An 18,026-nucleotide genomic window follows, 5' to 3' on the forward strand; every position below is an offset into this window, starting at 1 on the left:
TTTGCATCTGCTTTTCATGATGGGAAAATATCACTGTTGAGGAGAGGCTTCTGTGACAGCAAGCCACTGATTTGGGAATCACTAACGACACTAAACCTAGGAAAGGACCAAAGTGCACAACACATGTATCTGATAATACGGCAGATAACTTGCATTTAAATATTGAAATTTAGGAGCAGGGAAGGGAGGTTTGATGACAGTACCAGAGATGTTCCTGAGTTTCACAGTTTGGCTCCAAAAAAAAGTCACGCCCCATTTGAAAAAAAAAATTTTTTTCTGGAATCCAGAAGGCTCTGAATTCCACAAACATAGTAAAATAAGCTCTACTTGAACTTGTGTTACTATGTAAAAACAAGACTCAAAGAATAAATCATCAGTAGAATTCTATTCAACATACCATGTCGCATGATCTCGAGCCAGCTTGGCTCTGTGCCAGTTACCAAGGAGAGCTGGAGGGGAAAAAATCACATTTCAAAACAATCCAGCAAAATACAGCATACCCCATAGGTATTAAAATTCTAAAATGCATCTGCTAAAGCCAAAAACTATGTTCTCCTTGATATAAATCTTAAATTAAACACTTTTATTGTTATTTAATTTGTTAAGGTCACCTCTTCCCTGCAGACAAGTTGCTGTCAAAGATAGGAATCAAGTTAAGGCAACTTCAGTCCCTGGATCTTAAATCTCAACCAAACTTTTATTTGTTTAGGAATCTAGTACTTGCTTTGACTTACTGGAAAAGTGGAGGCTGCTTGGGAGACTTGTCTGAGAAGGATATCAAGTTAGATGCTGCTCTCTTAGGAAAAAGATTTCATTTGGTTTTGAAAAGCCAGAAGGAAGACTTTGAATGGATTCTGGCACACTCGCCTATTGTTCCACAACATCTACAAAGATGGTTAGGGATGCACTTAGCTTGTCTCTTCATGTCTTCAGAAAAATGTTGGGAGACATTGTATGCTTGTGTGTGCTGAGTCAAACATCACCGAACCTATTTGGGCCTCAGAAAAGCCATTGTATGCCTGCCATAGCTGAGAACATTTTTTATGAGAGAAAATTCATTTTTATTCACTTATCTTGTGCCTGTATACTGCTAGACTGCAGTGTAGACAGCCTTGTTGAGTTATTCCATATTCCCCAAATCCCTTTTCTGATCATCTGTGGCTCCCAATGTCTCCTGAGCCCTTATTGGGATGATCTGCTTGTGAAGGGAGTTGCCAGGAGACTAATCTACTTGACTTTTGGGTGTAAGGGCAGCAGACACAGGAACCAGGACTTTCATACCCCTTTGAATATACAGGCATGAGTGTAAACAATTTGGTCATCTGTTCTATCAACAGACAAGGTTTTTCATTTAATTATAGAGCAACCCAAGTCTCTCATCAATTCACCTGACAGAACTATTAGCCAAAATAGATAGAAAGGTTACTATCGCTTTTGTCAACTTTCCACATAGAACATAAAACTGTGGATCCATGTGGCAGAAATACCAATTTACTCATATCCTCACAAGCATCTGATCTCCTTTACTGTCTCATAATAAACACAATAAACATAAACTTTCTCATAATAAAACGGTTTGGCAAAACACAAGAAAAGGCAGGGAAAAGGTGCTACAGATTTCAGACCCATTCTTAAGATAATATTTTCTCACAGTAAATGAGCACTCCAAATGTACAGTCTCATCTATCTGAGTATTTCAGACAAGTGTTGGGCCTTTGGGGCAAAGGGGTCATAATTTTCTGAATTGGTTGGACAGTCAATAAACATTTATTAATTTCTCACTATTGGGCATTGGGCTAAGCTCTGGATCATTGAAGATGATGCATTTTATACATCAGTTAGCCAAATAATTTATCTTCATAGACTTCTCCTAATATCACAAAGCAACCTAGTGGAAATAAAGAACAAATCAGTGGATTATGGCAACAGAGTATATTTGTGAGGTAAATCAAGATCAGATGTAATAATGGTGATGAATAATAATTTTAATAATTTTCTTAGAGCCCTCAGAGACCTCGATATGGTATAAAAAGGCTTAGTTTTCCTCATTAAATGTCTTCAGCTGTAGTTTTAAAAAGCAGCAAAGTGTTCCATACACAACCACACCTAATTTAAACTTGAAAATGGGAAGTCTTAAAGTTCAGCCCTCATAGAGTAGGGAGGTAACAGTCGACTGGAATGTTAAGTATTTGTATTTATCTGTATCTAGGAGGAGAACTGTAGGTTATTTAGAAGATAGCCTGGCCTACATAATTTTTAATGCTCAGTTGTTTCCAAATTTGTCTTAAACTTTTTTCTTATTAAGTGACCAAAGAATTCCACATGACAAGGAAATTACCCATACTTCTTTGATTCATATTATGCCTTCACTGGATAAACAGACAATATAAAGGAAAAAATACTGGACATGAAGTCAAACGACCTTCTCCTACCCTTGTGCACTCACATAGAATGGGGCCATTCCCCTCCACATCTCTGTTCTTTCTGCTGTCAAGTTGTCACTTTTCCAGTCAGTCCTTCACTCAACTGCCAAAATTAATATTGAAATGGCTCAGGTCTGCTGGTCATTTCATTACCCTACTCAAAAAGATTCAGTGACTCCCTATTACCTTTAAGATAAAATATAATTCTTTAACCTGGACTTAGGGTCCTCTCAAAACTGGCTCCAACCTTCCTTTCCAACCTTGTTTTACATTTCCCTTCTCCACTCTTTCAACATTCCAGGCAGATGGATGGCGAATTGTTCTGGAGTCTTGTCCAGCCTTTTCCTGCCTTTGCTCTATGATAGAGGCTATCCCTTATGCCTGGAGTAGATTCCTTCCTTATCTCTCTCTTGTAAAGTCTTTCTTTTCCTTCAAAGCTCAGCTACCATATCAACTCCTCCATAAAGATTTCTGTAATTTCCTAGATCCATGTTGTCACACTCCAATAGAAACTCCAATTAAATAAGGTTACTAATCCATACATAAGGAGACTTGCTATACCATGATGACAGTTTTAAAATATGATATTCATCTGTATTTTCTTGTATTTTTATTTATTTTGTTAAATATTTTCCAGATATATTTTAATCTGGTTCAAGTCACATTGGGAAATGTTGTGGGATGCTTTGGGCCTGCAGGCCATGTGTTTGCTACCTCTACGCTAGATGAAGTTAATTTTTTTTCCTCCTCATATTTTCCTAGTAGCCTGCGTCTCTTCTTTGCACCTGGTATTGTAATTGGATACATGTAGCATTCCCATCCATGAAGTAGATTGTAAGGACAGTTCTTGGAGGCAGGACTGTTTCATTTTCAAATTTTTGTTTCCAGAACCTGGAATATTGTGCCTTGCTCACAATCAGTAAATATTTGCTCGTTGAATTGCATGTTGGAATCTTTGAGACTTTCCCTTATCCCTGAAGGTACTGGGGATCATTCCCTCTCTCCTTCCCCAAGTCTTTCCTGCTACATTTTGATTTCTCCTCTACACTGAACACATTTTAATTAGTATTATGATTATTTTCATACATGTCTCATTCACCTAGAATGTAAGCTACTGACGGTGTTTTTTTTCCATCTTTGTACCCCTGTCTGGTCTGATGCTTTGCACATAGTTGGAATTTAATAAATATTTGTTGAATTGATTGAAAGGCTCAGCTCTTCCATTTACTAGCTGCATAATTGTGAGTCACTTCACCTCTGAGCCTGTTTCCTCATCTCTAAAATGGGAATATTACTACTACTTACCTCTCGGGACTGTTGTGAAGAAAGCTTTGAATTATGCCAGAGAAAGCATTGGAGAAGTGACAGGCTACTTGGGAAACTGATCTAAAAAAGACATCTGGGTTTATCTATCTCTCTATATCATATATAAATGTAAACTATTAGTATTATTTCTAGACATTTTTAATTAGACTTAAAGCTCCCCATCCCAGGGAAGAAGATTAAGAAAGCTGTCATCAAAACATCCTTTGACATCTACTCAAATTTATGTCAGGTGCATTGGATGTGAGGGTATACTCAGGAAGCATGGTCTGTATTCATCCATATTCAACATATCAACATATCCGAATGCCCATAAGATCAGTTATATGAAAATATCCCAGCCACTTAAGCAGACACTAAGTGAGCCACTTTTCACTTCCAATATTATTTTCCAGTGCTAACATATTCATTCTCTACCTTTTGTTTCCTTGTAGACGATTTTGCAGAGGAGGAGGAGGTGCAGTCCTTCGGTTACAAGAGGTTTGGTAAGTAATGAATACTATCTCCCCTTCCTTCTGTGCTGTTGCTGAGATAGAGTGAGGACGTGTGGAGTAATCAGAACGAGATCGGCTTTGGGCATGTTCTAGCAGAAACTTTTCTGATGGACTCCTCTGGTTCCAGGGATCTGTTTTATATTTAGTTTGACACTGGGATATCTATCAATGACTGAAGTAACTGGAACTGGTGCCAGTAGATGAGCCATTGTGATGTAAGTTCAAGGAAGATGTATCTTGTGGGAGAAATACATTCTTCTTGGGGAATAAATCTTGAACAACTGTAAAGCCCATTGGGGATAGTAGCAATTAGAAAAAGAGGTGGATGATGGAATCTCCAAGGAGCTGCCCACTGAACATAAGACCGACATTTTAGTTAGGTGAAGAAGTAGTAAAGACAGGACACGCAAACTTTTTAACAAGACAGAGGTTAAACAAGGTATTTCTTGATTCAGCTGTTAAGAGAACAGCTGTATTTCCCCTTTGTGACCTGCTACTCATTTCTCACCCAAACCCCAACCTCACCATTATTTCACTTAACATAAACTTACCAGTGGTTGTGATGTCATTTTGTTCTTCTCTGAGAATGAAAGACAACAAAATGTTCCTTCAGGTTTCTCGGTCAGGAAGCAAACTAGAAGTCGTGAGGCAGTCATGGAGGCAAGGTCTGTCCTGAGAATGCATTTTATGGATCCTCTGCTTTGAGTTTTCAGTTTCTCAAAAAGCAAACAAAACAAAGCAAAAAACCAAAACTATTGTAGGTTTTTGTTTGTTTGTTTTGTTTTTTGATTTTTGGAGGGAAGAAGGCAGGGTGATTGAGGTAAGTGACTTGCCCGAGGTCACACGGCTAGTAGGTGTTAAGTGTCTGAGGCCAGATTTGAACTCAGTTCCTCCTGATTCCAGGGCCAGTGCTCTATTCATTGGGCCACCTAGTCACCCCACCATTGTAGGATTTTAAGGAAGTTTCAAGGAGAGGCAATTTCCATCTGCCTAGATGTATTTTATGATGAAGGGATGGGGGCAAGAGAGACAGACAGACAGATAGGCAGAAAGAGACAGATAGGGAGAGACAGAGACAGACAGAGAGACAGAGACAGACTACTCTTTGATTAAAATTAACAATCCCTACCTGTACTAGGTCCTCACTTGTTTTTACCTTTTTTTCCTTCTAAATGTCCCTTCCCAAGTACAGCCCCATCTTACTTTTTTCCTTCCTTTGTCTCTTTCTGGGTAAATAGTATTTTTATATTGGAATACAGTCATATTAAACCCACAGTTCCTCCATAAGCACACAGGCAAGATAACATAGTCTGGTATTCACACTGAACCTCTCTCTACCCCTAGCCAAAACTGCAGTCAATATTTCTGATATGTGCATTTGGGTTATTCTGTTTGGGAGTTCACTGAAGTGGGGGAGAGGTGAGGGAAAATGAAAATGAAATCAGAAACTATTAAAGTAGGCACTCAAAAAAGAGAAAAAGAACTAGGCAGAATAAAGGTAAATAATAAAGCAGCAATGACTGGTAGACAGGCAGATACAAAATACAAGAGAGGGAAGCAATTAGGAAAAAAAAATTGAGATACCTGTGAGCTTAGGTTATCACCAAAAGTATTTTGAACAGCCAAGAAAAAGAATTCCTTTGGCAATATTGATTTTGAGAAAATGTTTATTTATCACTTGCTAGAGAAAGTTTCATTGCTGTTAAATTGTAGAGAGATTAATGGGAGCTTTGTGAAAAGCAAGAAAAAATAAAATGAAGAAGAATCTGAAGGGATTAATTTATGATAACTAAGGAGCTAAATGTGCGAATGGAAGTTCCTAACCCGTGATGACTAAAGGGGAGATGATAACAGCCTGCAAATATTTGAATAGCGTCAACTCCGAGAAGTGAAAGGAATGATACTAGGTGGTACAATTTACAGGGAAGAGTGGGATGAAGTTATGAATGGGACATTTGGATCAGGATTAAGAAAGAATCTTGATGATTTTCACATAAATTAATGGGTGTCCCATTCAGGATAAAGTTAAATTTTACAGCTGGAAGGGATCTAAGACTTCATGTCGTCCAATTCCTTCATTTTACAGAAGAGGAAACTGAGGCCCAGGGGAAGTGATCTGACTTGCCTAAGGTTACATAAGGCATTGTACTACATATACCAGTGCTTGGCAAAGTACCTTAGCAAATACCATAGGGAGCCTTAATATAAATTTCTTTTTTTAAGCAATTGGGGTTAAGTAACTTGCTCAAAGTTACACGGCCAGTTATTTCTGGGTGTGGTGCTGAGTATCTGAGCCAGGATTTGATCCAGGTCATCCTGACACTGGAGCTGGTGCTCTTACTTGCTGAGCCACCTGGCCGCCCCTAAGCAATTGGGGTTAAGTAACTTGCTCAAGGTTACACGGCCAGGTGTTTCTGGGTGGGTGCTAAGTGTCTGAGCCCAGATTTGATCCCAGGTCTCCCAACTCTGGGGCCAGCGCTGTTACTCACTGCGCCACCTGGCTGCCCCCTTAATATATTTTATTTACCAAAAGTACAAAGTTTTACATGGATTTATTTATTGCAGAAAATAAGGGACAGATGTTATATTGTAATTTTGTATTTTATAATTATATATGTATAATTTTATATTATAATTTTGTAAATATATTGTAATTTTAATGGTGTGATTTAATCATTTAATCAAGTGTTAATTATGTGATTAATCTATTTATTAAGTAAGACAAAAGTTAGTATCTTTCCTTAAGAAGCTTACATGTTCTAGGGAGAAAACAAGTGCACAAAAATATATGCAAAAGTAAATATAATGTAATGGGGGAAGAAAGCTTTAGGAACCAGTGACTGGGAGACTCAGGAGAGGTCTAATAAAGGAGTTGGTGCTTCAATTGAGCTTGGAAGGAAAGTAGGGATTCTTTAAAATGGCACTAAAGAGGGAATACTTTCCTAACGTGAGGGGATGGCCTATGCAAAAGCAAAGAGGTGAAGCTAGGCTGTTGCATGTGAAGAATAGCAAGAAGGCTGTTTGGGGGGGTGGCTAGGTGGCGCAGTGAATAGAGCAGTGGCCCTGGAGTCAGGAGGACCTGAGTTTAAATTTGGCCTCAGACACTTAACACGTACTAGCCATGTGACCTTGGGCAAGTCACTTAACCCCAATTGCCCTGCCTTCCCCCTCAATAAAGCAAAAAAAAAGGCTGGTTTGTCTGTTCCTGAGTGTGCTTGATGAGGAGTATCATGTGGAAAGAAGGATTGGAGCCAGTTTGTGAAGATCTTTGAATGCTGAGTGGAAGGGGTCATGTCTGATGCTACAGGAAAGAGAGCCACTGGAGTTTATCAAGCAGGGAATGTTGGACCAACAGGTTAGTTTGGTGCAATCAATAATAAATGAACAACAAAATGGACAGTCCTTTCCCTTTGTATATATACGATTTCAATAAGTTATCCCCAATTATTCAGGGACTGGCTATTGAACAGTAATGTAGGATAGGGGATAGAATGCTGGACTAGCTGTCAGGAAGATAGGCCTCATACATTTATTAGCTGTATGACTCGGATAGAACCGCTTAATCTCTGTGTACCTCAGTTTCCTCATCTGTAAAATGAAGGGGTTAAACTGAATGGCCTCTAACATCCTTTCCAACTATAAATCTATGATTTTTTAATTATGGAGAAATTCTTTCTCCTCTCTGGGTCTCATATTCCTCTTCTGTAGGAGGAGGGGGTTAGATTAGATAATGTATAAGGTTCTTTCCAGTTGTATCATTCTAGGAATGAGTAACCAACCTTAAGCTTATCCAGGCCATTTTTCTGAGCTCCCTTTACTTGTTAGCACCTTTTTCTGAGCAAAGCTAAAGTGTAGTGAGGCCAAAATAGGTCGATTTGCCACTTGTTAGTTATTCTGATAAAAGCTTTCGTGAAGGAAATGTAGAAGGATTAACTATCTGGAATTTGAAGATTTCTGTTTTCAACTTTCAGCACTCCCTGACCCCTGGATAGATTAACCTGAATAGAGAGGTCTTAGTACGTAAATGATTCGGGATAATTTATTATCTGTTAACTTTTAAAATGTGTATTATGTAAAGTAAATCACAGTATGTTATTCTCTTTCCCTTTCCTCTCAGTTATCATTATCATAAAGTGTCTTCAATGGCCTTGGAAATTTTTATTATTATTAGAGTTTGCAAAAAGAAAAGAATTCGTTCATATTTTAAAGGAATCAATTCAAAATGTTGGAATGTATTTGCTATAATGATCCAAAAGTATCTTCCAAAAGTTATGAGTTAGTCATATGATTAATATGAACACATCCCCCAATTTTTTTTTCATTAAAATGATCTTGGGAAGGAGAAGGGAAAATGCCAGTTCAGTTCCAAGGTGTGAGTGGTAAAGTGTGGAGTTCTGGGTTATCCCTTCACTTGCATTTGAAAACTTGAATTTGGAATTCTACTATTGAGTTTCTCTAAATGAAAAAGGAATCCATGAAACAAAGAAATTCATAACAGAGATATCTCAAAAAAGCAAATTGGATAATCCCTAAAAGATAAAATTTCCAAAGATTTCTGTGGAGTTCTTAAAACTCTATAACCCCTTGTTTATTAGAGGAACTGGATTGTGGTAAGAGTTTAACATTTTGTGCTTCCTCACATCCAAGAACAGAATGTTCTTTTTTAAAAAAAAAACTGAAAATGCATGTGTACTTCTGCTTCTCCTTCTTCTTTTTCCTCTTCCTCCTCTTCTTCTTCCTCTTTGTATTCTTCTTCCTCTTCTCCTTCTTCTTTCTTTTCCTCTCCTTTCTCTCCTTCTCCTCTTCCTTCCCCTCCTCCTCCTCCTCTTCCTTCTCTTTCTTCTTTATCTCCTTTTTCCTCTTCCTCTTCCTCTCTTCCAGATTTGAGTACAGGGAGATCCAGGGGAGGAAATACCCTCTAGTAATGCAGATGAACTGCTGTTCTGCAAATGGCCTTAAAGCATTGCCTGGGACACTGAGAAATTACTTACCTAGTTACTTCTTTAGTAGGTGAAAGAACCCAAGGTCTTGAACCCAAGTTGTGCTGGCCCCCAGGCTAATCCTCTAGAGCAGGTGTGGGCAACCTATGGCCTTGAGGCCACATGTATGGCCTTCTAGGTCCTCAGATGTAGCCTTTTGACTGAGTCCAAATTTTACATAAAAAAATTCTTTCATTGAGATGATTTGTTCTGTGAAGTCTGGATTCGGTCAAAGGGCCACATTTGAGGATCCAGAGGGTATGTAGATGTGACCTTGAGGCCACAGAATCCTTACCCCTGCTCTAGACACACTACCATGGTGCCTTTCAGTGATTTAAATACGCTACATTTGGATTGCTTTTTACAATAATCAAAACACTTTCACATGCATATTTCATTTGATCTTCACATCAACCCTGTGAGGTAGACAGGGCAGATATGATCATTATCATCATCATCATTATAATTTTAATTTTAAAGATGAGGACACTAAAGCACCAAAAGATCAGGTGAACCATCCAAATATGGTACACAACGAGTAAGTGGGATAAACTGGAGATAGTCTTCAGAGGGAAGATACTACCCAAGCTTGAGACTCAAACCCAAGCCTCTGATCCCTAGCTCAACTCCTTTCCCACTCTCCAATGCTGTGTCTCTACACAGGCTTAATCCTCAGCTTATTTCTTATGTAGAAATGTTAGGCACAGGGGCGGCCAGGTGGTGCAGTGAGTAAGAGTGCCGGCCCCAGAGTCAGGAGAACCCGGGATCGGTTCTGGCCTCAGATACTTAACACCCACACAAAAAAAACTGGCCGTGTAACCTTGGGCAAGTTACTTAAGCCCAATTGTGTAAAAAAATAAAAAAGAAAGAAATGTTAGGCACATCTGTATGGTAGCTAAGTGACAGACCACTTGGTGGATGGGATAAGATTATCCTCTTAAAGTCTCAGTTTCTTCTTCCATTAAGAAATGGACATTATAATATCTTCTCTGCTCCCCTCACAGGGGTCTAGGGAGGACAAAAGAAGATAATATAGGTGAAAGCATTATAAATTTAAGACCTGTCACTGTGATGATGATGATGATGATGACGACAGTAATATGGGTGTTCTTCATTTCATGTATTTTATTATGCTGAATGGAGTTGTGATCCTGGGCAAGCTGTAACCTCTATCTGTCTCAATTTCCTCATCTGAAACATGGTGATGATGATAGCATCCGTTTCCCAGAATGTTCTAAAGATAAAATGAGATAATATTTATAAAGACCTTTGCAAATCTTAAAGTCTTATATAAATATCATGGGGCATGGGGAGAGTAGAAAAGTATTTGCCTGATAGGTGAACTCAGTGCTGGTTCCAAGCTCCACCAATTATTAGCTATGTGACTTTCAACATTTGTTAATTACCATGTGCCTCAGTTTGCTCATTTGTAAAATGGAGTGAGTGGATTTGATTGTGTCTCTGTTATCCCTGGCATTTCTTGTTTCTGTGACATGGTGCCCTTTGTGGGTTTAATGGAGCTCCAGAGCACGTGCTTTCTTAATTCCAAGAGTCCCAGAACTGTTGCTCAGATTATGGAAAAAGACAAAAGGATTTAAACTTACTCTTAGCATTCTGTCCTTCTCCCTGTAGAGAAGGTAGAGCCTTCCTTCTGAGGTTATCGCCAATTAATCTTACATGTGTCTTGTTTGCACATAGCTGTTTGTATGTTGTCCCTCCGATTAGACTGTGAGATTTTAAGGGCAGAAACTAGGTTTGGGGTGTTTTGGTTTGGTTTGCTTTGGTTTTGCCTTCTTTGTATCTCTAGTACTTAGCGCAGTGCCCATCACACAGTAGGCGCTTAATGTGTGGTGACTTGTTGACTTAACTCAGTAGAGAGGAGCAGACTTTTAGAGAGCAGTCACTAGGACTTTCAAATTCCTTTATTCTGTGACATAGCCTTGCTAGTCTTCCTGATCTCATCCCCCTAGTCCATGGAGGGGGAGTGGGGGAGATAAATCCAACTTTGCTTCCTTCATTGCATTGGGTTTTCTTTTGTTGTTTTTGGAATACAAATTCATTTAATAACAGGATGCTCAGAGTTTGAATGATGGAAGACCAGGAGATACGTTGCTGAGCCTATGAAAAACATGGGTAAAAGTCCTGTAGATTTAAAAGTTTACAGTGAGTAATTGTGGGCAGCTGGAAACATTTGTTGGTCAGTGTTTGGCAAACAAAGCTCTAACCAAATTGCTTCCCTGGGGTTCAGCTTTAGGGATTATTAATAGCCATAGTGTGTTTGCTGTCATTAGTCACATGACAGGAGAGAAACAGATCCACAAGGTTGCAAGTTGTGAAACAGCAACTACAAAGAGGAGGAAGTCATTCTCTGTGAAGCGGGATTCAGTTCTTTGTGGAAATGATGTGATAGAGTCTCAAGGAAAAGCCTGGAGAAGAGTATTTATGGGAAAGAGGGTTGTTGGGGTTTTCTTTTAAAGGCACATCCTGTGTATCTGTGACCACCTCCCATGCCAATGAACACAGTATGCATTCCAATTTGACCTTAAAGAACCTTACTTGCCCATAGCTTCGCATGCATATGCACATTCATTTCTTAAACTGTGAGACATTTAATACTTATTTTCCTTGTACTATCTGGAATGGTTGTGAAGAAAGTGTTTTCTTTTTTTAAATACATTTTATGGATGCCATTTGCTTTTATTTCTTATTGTATTTCTCCCCCTCCTCTGTCCATAAAGCCATCCCATCCCAAAGTCTTCAAAGAAAAAAGAAAAAAAGTAAGAAGGAAAAAAAATCAATCAAACCAATAAATTCATCAAAAATATCTGAAAATATATGCAATGTTCCACTCTCCTGACACTATCTCCCCGTCCCCCATACCTCTACAAAGGAGTTGGGGAAGGTATCTTCTCATATGCTCTCTTTGGGTCAAACTTCTTCTTTATAACTTTGCAATATTTATTTTTAATTGTGGTTGGTTTTTTTTCCATTTATATTGTATAGTCATTTGGGTTCTGCTTACTTCACTCTGCCTCAATTTCCATGCTTTCCAAGCCTTTCCATACTTTTCTGTATTCATCACATATGTTGTTTCTTATAGCACAGTAATATTCCATTAAATTTATGTACCATAACTTGTTTAGTCATTCCCCAACTGATAGACAGCTTTGTAATTTTCAATTCTGTGATACCACAAAAAATGCCAAGATACACACACACACATATATATACATGCATATATTATATCTATATATGTGTGTATGTATATGTGTGTGTGTGTATGTGTGTGTGTATATATATATATATATATATATATATATATATGCTTTCTTATAAATGGCCTCCTTGAAATGTGAACCTAGTAATGGTGTGAAGGCATAGACATTTTAGTTACTTTATTCACATAATTCCAAATTGCTTTCCAAAATGGCTGCACTAATTCACAGCTTACATTACATTAATATTCCTATGGAAAAAAAGTATATTTTACAAAATACTAGATATATGAAAACTGTTATTATTATTCATAGCTATTGATATGTTAAGGCCCTTCTTACCCCTCTCTCTAATTTCCTCCCTTTCAAAATCATTTTAAATGAACATTAATTTCATTAAGCAGTTTAATTGGCAAAGTACTAAGTATATAGTAGGGCTCAATGAATATTTATTGAATTGGACCAGTCCTGAGGCTTCACCACTATCTCCAACCTCCCCTTTCCAGGTCTTTGTTCATTATGCACCTCTCAGTATACAAACACTATACAAAACTTGTGTTTTGTGCCTGTTGTCAACTCCCTAAGCTGCTGCCTGACAGGAAGCTAAGAAGGTGCTGAAGGAATAAGAATGTGGTGGATTATTTGGGCTTTCTTTTGAAAAAGAGAAAACATTCATCCTAAACTATTTTCCTATTAGCAGAAGTGATGATTCTTTCTTCGAAGGAGGGTGAAGTTTCTGGTTTCAGTGGAGAAAAAAACCTAAAGCAGTTTTCTGAGTAGATGCTACTAAGGGCAAACATCCTGATGTCCCAGTTGGGTTCCCCTGCTTGGGCTTTGGGGACCCAACTGCCCTTCTCAAAGCATCTCCCTGACTGGGCCTTCAGATTCAAGTAGAGAAATGCCTTTGAAGTCATCTGTTTCAGAAAACAAACTATTGCTTTCCTCTCACATTCCTCTCACCACCCTCCTCCCCAAAGACTGACACCAGCAACGTTAACCCTTTCCCCTGATAAGAATGCTAGGAATTTTGATCATTTCCTGTGGGGAATGACTAAATGAGCCCAGGGTGAGGGCTGTCCTGTCAGCAGTACCTTTTCCAAACATCTTTAAACAGAAAGAATGAAAAAATAAGTCAGAGAGATAGACCTGAAAAGAGAAATGTGTTAAAGAACAATAGAATGTAAAGTCTGGCTTGGTGCCCCTGTGATTTTTTTTTTTAATATTCAAAGCTATGAATTAAGCATCTCTACATAGATGTCAATAGCTCTAGTATTTATGTTCTATAAATCACAATTAATTCATCTATGTCTGAGACTATGAGAATTTGCATGCAATATAATATAAGGAGTGGGCACAAAAAGAAAGCATCAGACACAATTTCTTTTAACTGTTCAAATAATGAGCCTGGTGAATGGGATTTCAATGGGTCATCTAGTCCATCCCCCTACTTCTGGGAAGACAACATTCACAGTTTTTTAGAAAGGTAACTATCACTTTTCTCTAAACACTCTTGAAAAAGAATTTTCTAAAGATATTTGTTCACTTCTTTCTCAAATTAAGGCAGCAGAGTAGATAGAATGGAATAGTAGATAGATTACTGGTCTTGGTGTTGGGAAGACCTGAGTTCAAATCCTGCTTCAGATGCTTGCTAGTTATATGACCCTGGACAAGTAATTTCATTTCCTTGTGCCTCAGTCTCCTTATATGTAAAATGAAAGGTTGGACTTGATCTCTAAGGTCCTTTATAGCTCTAATTTTATGATCCTATAAGTCAGAAAAGTGTAAGTTCAAATTTTGCCCCTAATATTTACTGATTCTGTGACCCTAGACACTTACCTAGTTATGTGACCCAAACTCTGTGTACCTCAAGCAATTCTGTAAGACATGTCTACTGGGTCATAAACTTATTTAGACAATCCTAAGATCAAGGGTTTGGGAGGCTCCAAAGAACCATTTTAGTGTCTGTTCCATAAATTATAATTTTGTCACAAAAAAACCCCAAAACATGGAATCTGACCTGATTTCTGCCTCAAACGCAAATAGTAAATTTGATTTTGGTTTCTACTATGGCTTTTCGGAGAGACAGCTTAGACTATAAATTGAGTTTTTCACAACTTACATTTATCAATAGTATCTCAAAGTCTTTGCTAGAGAAGTAAAATAGTGAATTTATATAAACCAAATCAGTGTAGCTTCTCATTTCATAATGGCTTTAGTACAGAACACAGCAGTCAAAATTGCCCAATTGTTTCAAATAATTCCCACTCCTAACCCTCTTGGTTTTCAGTTGCTCATAAATTTGGGTAAGGGGGTAGTGTAGGGAATCTGTATTTCCTACATTTGGTCTTAAGCTGAATATGTTTTGTTTTTATTTTTGGATAGGTTTTTAGAAAAATCCACTTAACTATTTTTTTGGTTGACAGCATGAAAAAGTTAGGATCTTTTTTTTTCAGTGGTATACTGTAGGGGATAGGATAGGAAAGAAATCAATCCTTTTGGGGGAAAAAATCAGGCAACTAAAAAAAAACCCCAGCAGAGTTTTGAAGATGTGCTTGTAGTGATGTTAATTGCTCAGAGACCTTTCATAAATATAGGGCATGGCTGCTATTCTAGGGCTACAGGTTCTGGGGAAACTCGTGATTAAGGGCACTATCCATGGTGAATCCAAGAAAAACTGTCTTTGGCATTTTCCATTTTCTGTTTTTTGTGGGATTTTTTTGATGGACTTCTTCCTATTTTAGGTGAGTTCATTCCTCAGGGCCAGCCTCCCTTCAGTACTTTTTTATTCCTTTCTGCCTCTCTTTCCTACCCCAGGCTTCAGTGCTCAAGTGGATCATTCTCTCCCTCACTCAATATTTGCCTTCCTGTTTCCTATTTGCCTCAGTGTCGTGATCTGCTCCCTGCTAACACAATTAAGGCAGGGTCTCTTAACCTTGGGTTCAAAGGTGTCTGTGGATAAATTTCATGGGGACAATGAACATGAATGGGGGGAAAATGAATTTTTATTTCAATGCTACTAGTTTCTTTGGTAATCTGATATATTTTATTTTATTCACTTAAAACCATTCTGAGAGGAGAATCATAGGCTTCACTTCTGCCAAAAGGGAACATGACACGAAAAGGTTAAGCACACCAGGTCAAGGGATATAGGTCAGTCAGTCAACAAGCATTTATTAAATTCTTATTATATACTAATACTATGTACTATTCTAAGTACTGCGGGTGCAAAGAAAGGTAAAAGCATCACCCCTGCCCTCAGGGAGCTTACATTCTAAGAGGGGAAGTGATATGCAAGCAACTATGTACCTACAAAATTCAGCAAGTATAAATGTAACATAATCCCTGAAGGAAGGCACAAGAGGGGAGGTAGGAAGAAGGGGAGGAGGAGAGGGACTGGGGAAGACCAAGAAAGACCTTTGGAAGAAGGCAGGATCTGAAGTGAGTCTTGACAGAAGAAAGGGAAGCCCAAAGTTGGAAGTAAGGATGCAGATTATTCTAGATATACAGCATGGAGTAGAGAGCTATAGTGTTTTGTGCATGGAGCAGCAAGGATGGTGTAGCTGAATTATAGAGGATGTGGAGAGACTAAAGATTAAGAAGACTGGAAAGGTAGGAAGGGGCCATGAGACCTCCTGGAGACAAGGACTAGAGGCAATCAAATAGAGTCAATGATTTTAAATTTTGTTCATTCAAATGCATAGCCGGTGGAGAAAAAGTCTGAATGCGAATGGAGTTTTACAAAAAGTAGGTCTCGGGTTGGCCAGGTAGCACATCGAGTAAGAGCACCGGCTCCAGTGCTGAGAAGACCTGGAGATCGAATCCCGGGCTCAGACACTTAGCACCCACCCAGAGACACTTAGCACCCACCCAGAAACACCTGGCCGTGTAACCTTGAGCAAGTTACTTAACCCCAATTGCTTAGGGGCGGCCAGGTGGCTCAGCGAGTAAGAGCACCGGCTCCAGTGTGGGGACGACCTGGAGATCGAATTCCGGGCTCAGACACTCAGAACCACACCCAGAAATAACTGGCCGTGTAACCTTGAGCAAGTTACTTAACCCTGATTGCTTAATAAATTAAAAAAAAAAAAAGTAGGTCTCTTTGCATCCCTCCAGTGCCATTTCATAGTTGACTCTTAGGCTGGCTCCATCACCTTCTCTCTCCTATCTATCCTTTGACTGGCAAAATAATTTTTCTAATGCTCAGGTATAACCATGTTATTTCCCTTCTTAAAAATCCTTCACGGGCTCCCTATTGTTTTAAAAAATGGCAGTAGTGGGGGTGGGGGAGGTGCAGAATAAAATACAAACTCCTTAGCCTAGCATTTAGGGGACTCTGCAGTCTAGCTCTAATTTATTTTTGTAGCCTTGTTATATACATTCTAAGTCCTAGCCAAATGGGATGACTAGGTATTCCATGATCTTAATCTTTCATCTTTTATATCTGTGCATTCCCACAGATTACCCCACATGCCTAGAATATACTCCCTCTTCATCTCCTCCTTTGAAACCCTTCTCTTCCTTCAAGGCTCAACTAGGGTGGAACCTTCTTCACCAAGCCTTCCCTGGTTCTCCCTCATTTTCTTAGATCTCTTTGAATCTTCCCTTTATCGCTCTCCTTTTCTACACTCTATCATACTTACTTTGAAGGATGTCACAATCTCCTTCTCCCTCCAATTAGATTGCAAGCACCTTGAAGACAAGAATTATGTAATTTTTCATCTTTGTAGCTCCAGTCCTTAGAACAGGCTCTTGTATAAAGCAGTTTCTTGAATGAAAGGTTATTTTATTTAAGGGTAGATTCATCTCAGCCTCTCCCCTAGCATTTGAAGTGCTTCTTGGTCAGTCCAGTGTGTTACTACCAAGAGCTAGGGCCATCTTTGTAAGCTACTCCTGTCAAACCTCATTTTCTTTGTGTTTTCCTGCATCCAAAGATTAGCTGTGGAGACTCTCAAAGTATCCAAATTCATTCCAAAAAGTATTTATTAAGCAGTCACTACACTCGGGTATAGTGCTAGGCTTTTGGGATAAAATGAAACAATCCCTACATTAATGTAGCTTACATTCTACTTGGGGGGGGGGGGGGAAGTATTTGTCCCTTTAATCCCCTCCTTACCTATGTAGTACTAGAAGGGTTAATCACACCTGCTGGGGCTGCTGCTATTTCTTCTAGTCTCAGCAAATTCTTCCTGGAAGACTGCCATGGATTTCTCAGAGCTGCAGGGTCTCACACTCTTCTGTGTTTTATTATTGTCATTATAATTGGTATTTAGCATTAGTGTGCTATTAGAATGAATAAGAGACCTAAAGAAGCTCTGTGTTCCACACCCTTTGAAATTACCTGTAACACATCATGTCCTAAGTGTATTGATACCATTTTCATTTCTGTCTTTTAATCTTGGCTCCCAGAGATTTGGAACAATGTAAACTGCTGACCACATCATAATGTTCTTCTCATTCTAATCATGTTTTAAGTCTCGCTTTAGGAAATCTTGTTTTATTCTTCCTGTTTCTTAATAAAGTTTTCACTTACTTCCTTTTGTACTTGTCAGTGAAAATACAGTCTCAAAACAATATTATTAGGGCTGTCTGGCA

The 18,026-nt window shown here is 38.7% G+C and overlaps 1 protein-coding gene across 1 annotated transcript in view; it reads left to right on the top strand.

The window, feature by feature from the left end:
* Window positions 1–18,026, top strand: part of COLEC12 (collectin subfamily member 12) — a 237,482-nt gene that overhangs the window by 22,771 nt on the left and 196,685 nt on the right. The window contains exon 2 of the mRNA XM_069099739.1: window positions 4,181–4,231. Within this exon, the coding sequence (XP_068955840.1) occupies window positions 4,181–4,231 (51 nt within the window). The remainder of the gene's footprint in view (window positions 1–4,180; window positions 4,232–18,026) is intronic.

This window comes from Petaurus breviceps, unplaced genomic scaffold (genome assembly GCF_028583685.1).
Source record: "Petaurus breviceps papuanus isolate PSGF00001 unplaced genomic scaffold, PetGlider_PUasm1.0 38, whole genome shotgun sequence".
Classification (NCBI taxonomy): domain Eukaryota; kingdom Metazoa; phylum Chordata; class Mammalia; order Diprotodontia; family Petauridae; genus Petaurus; species Petaurus breviceps.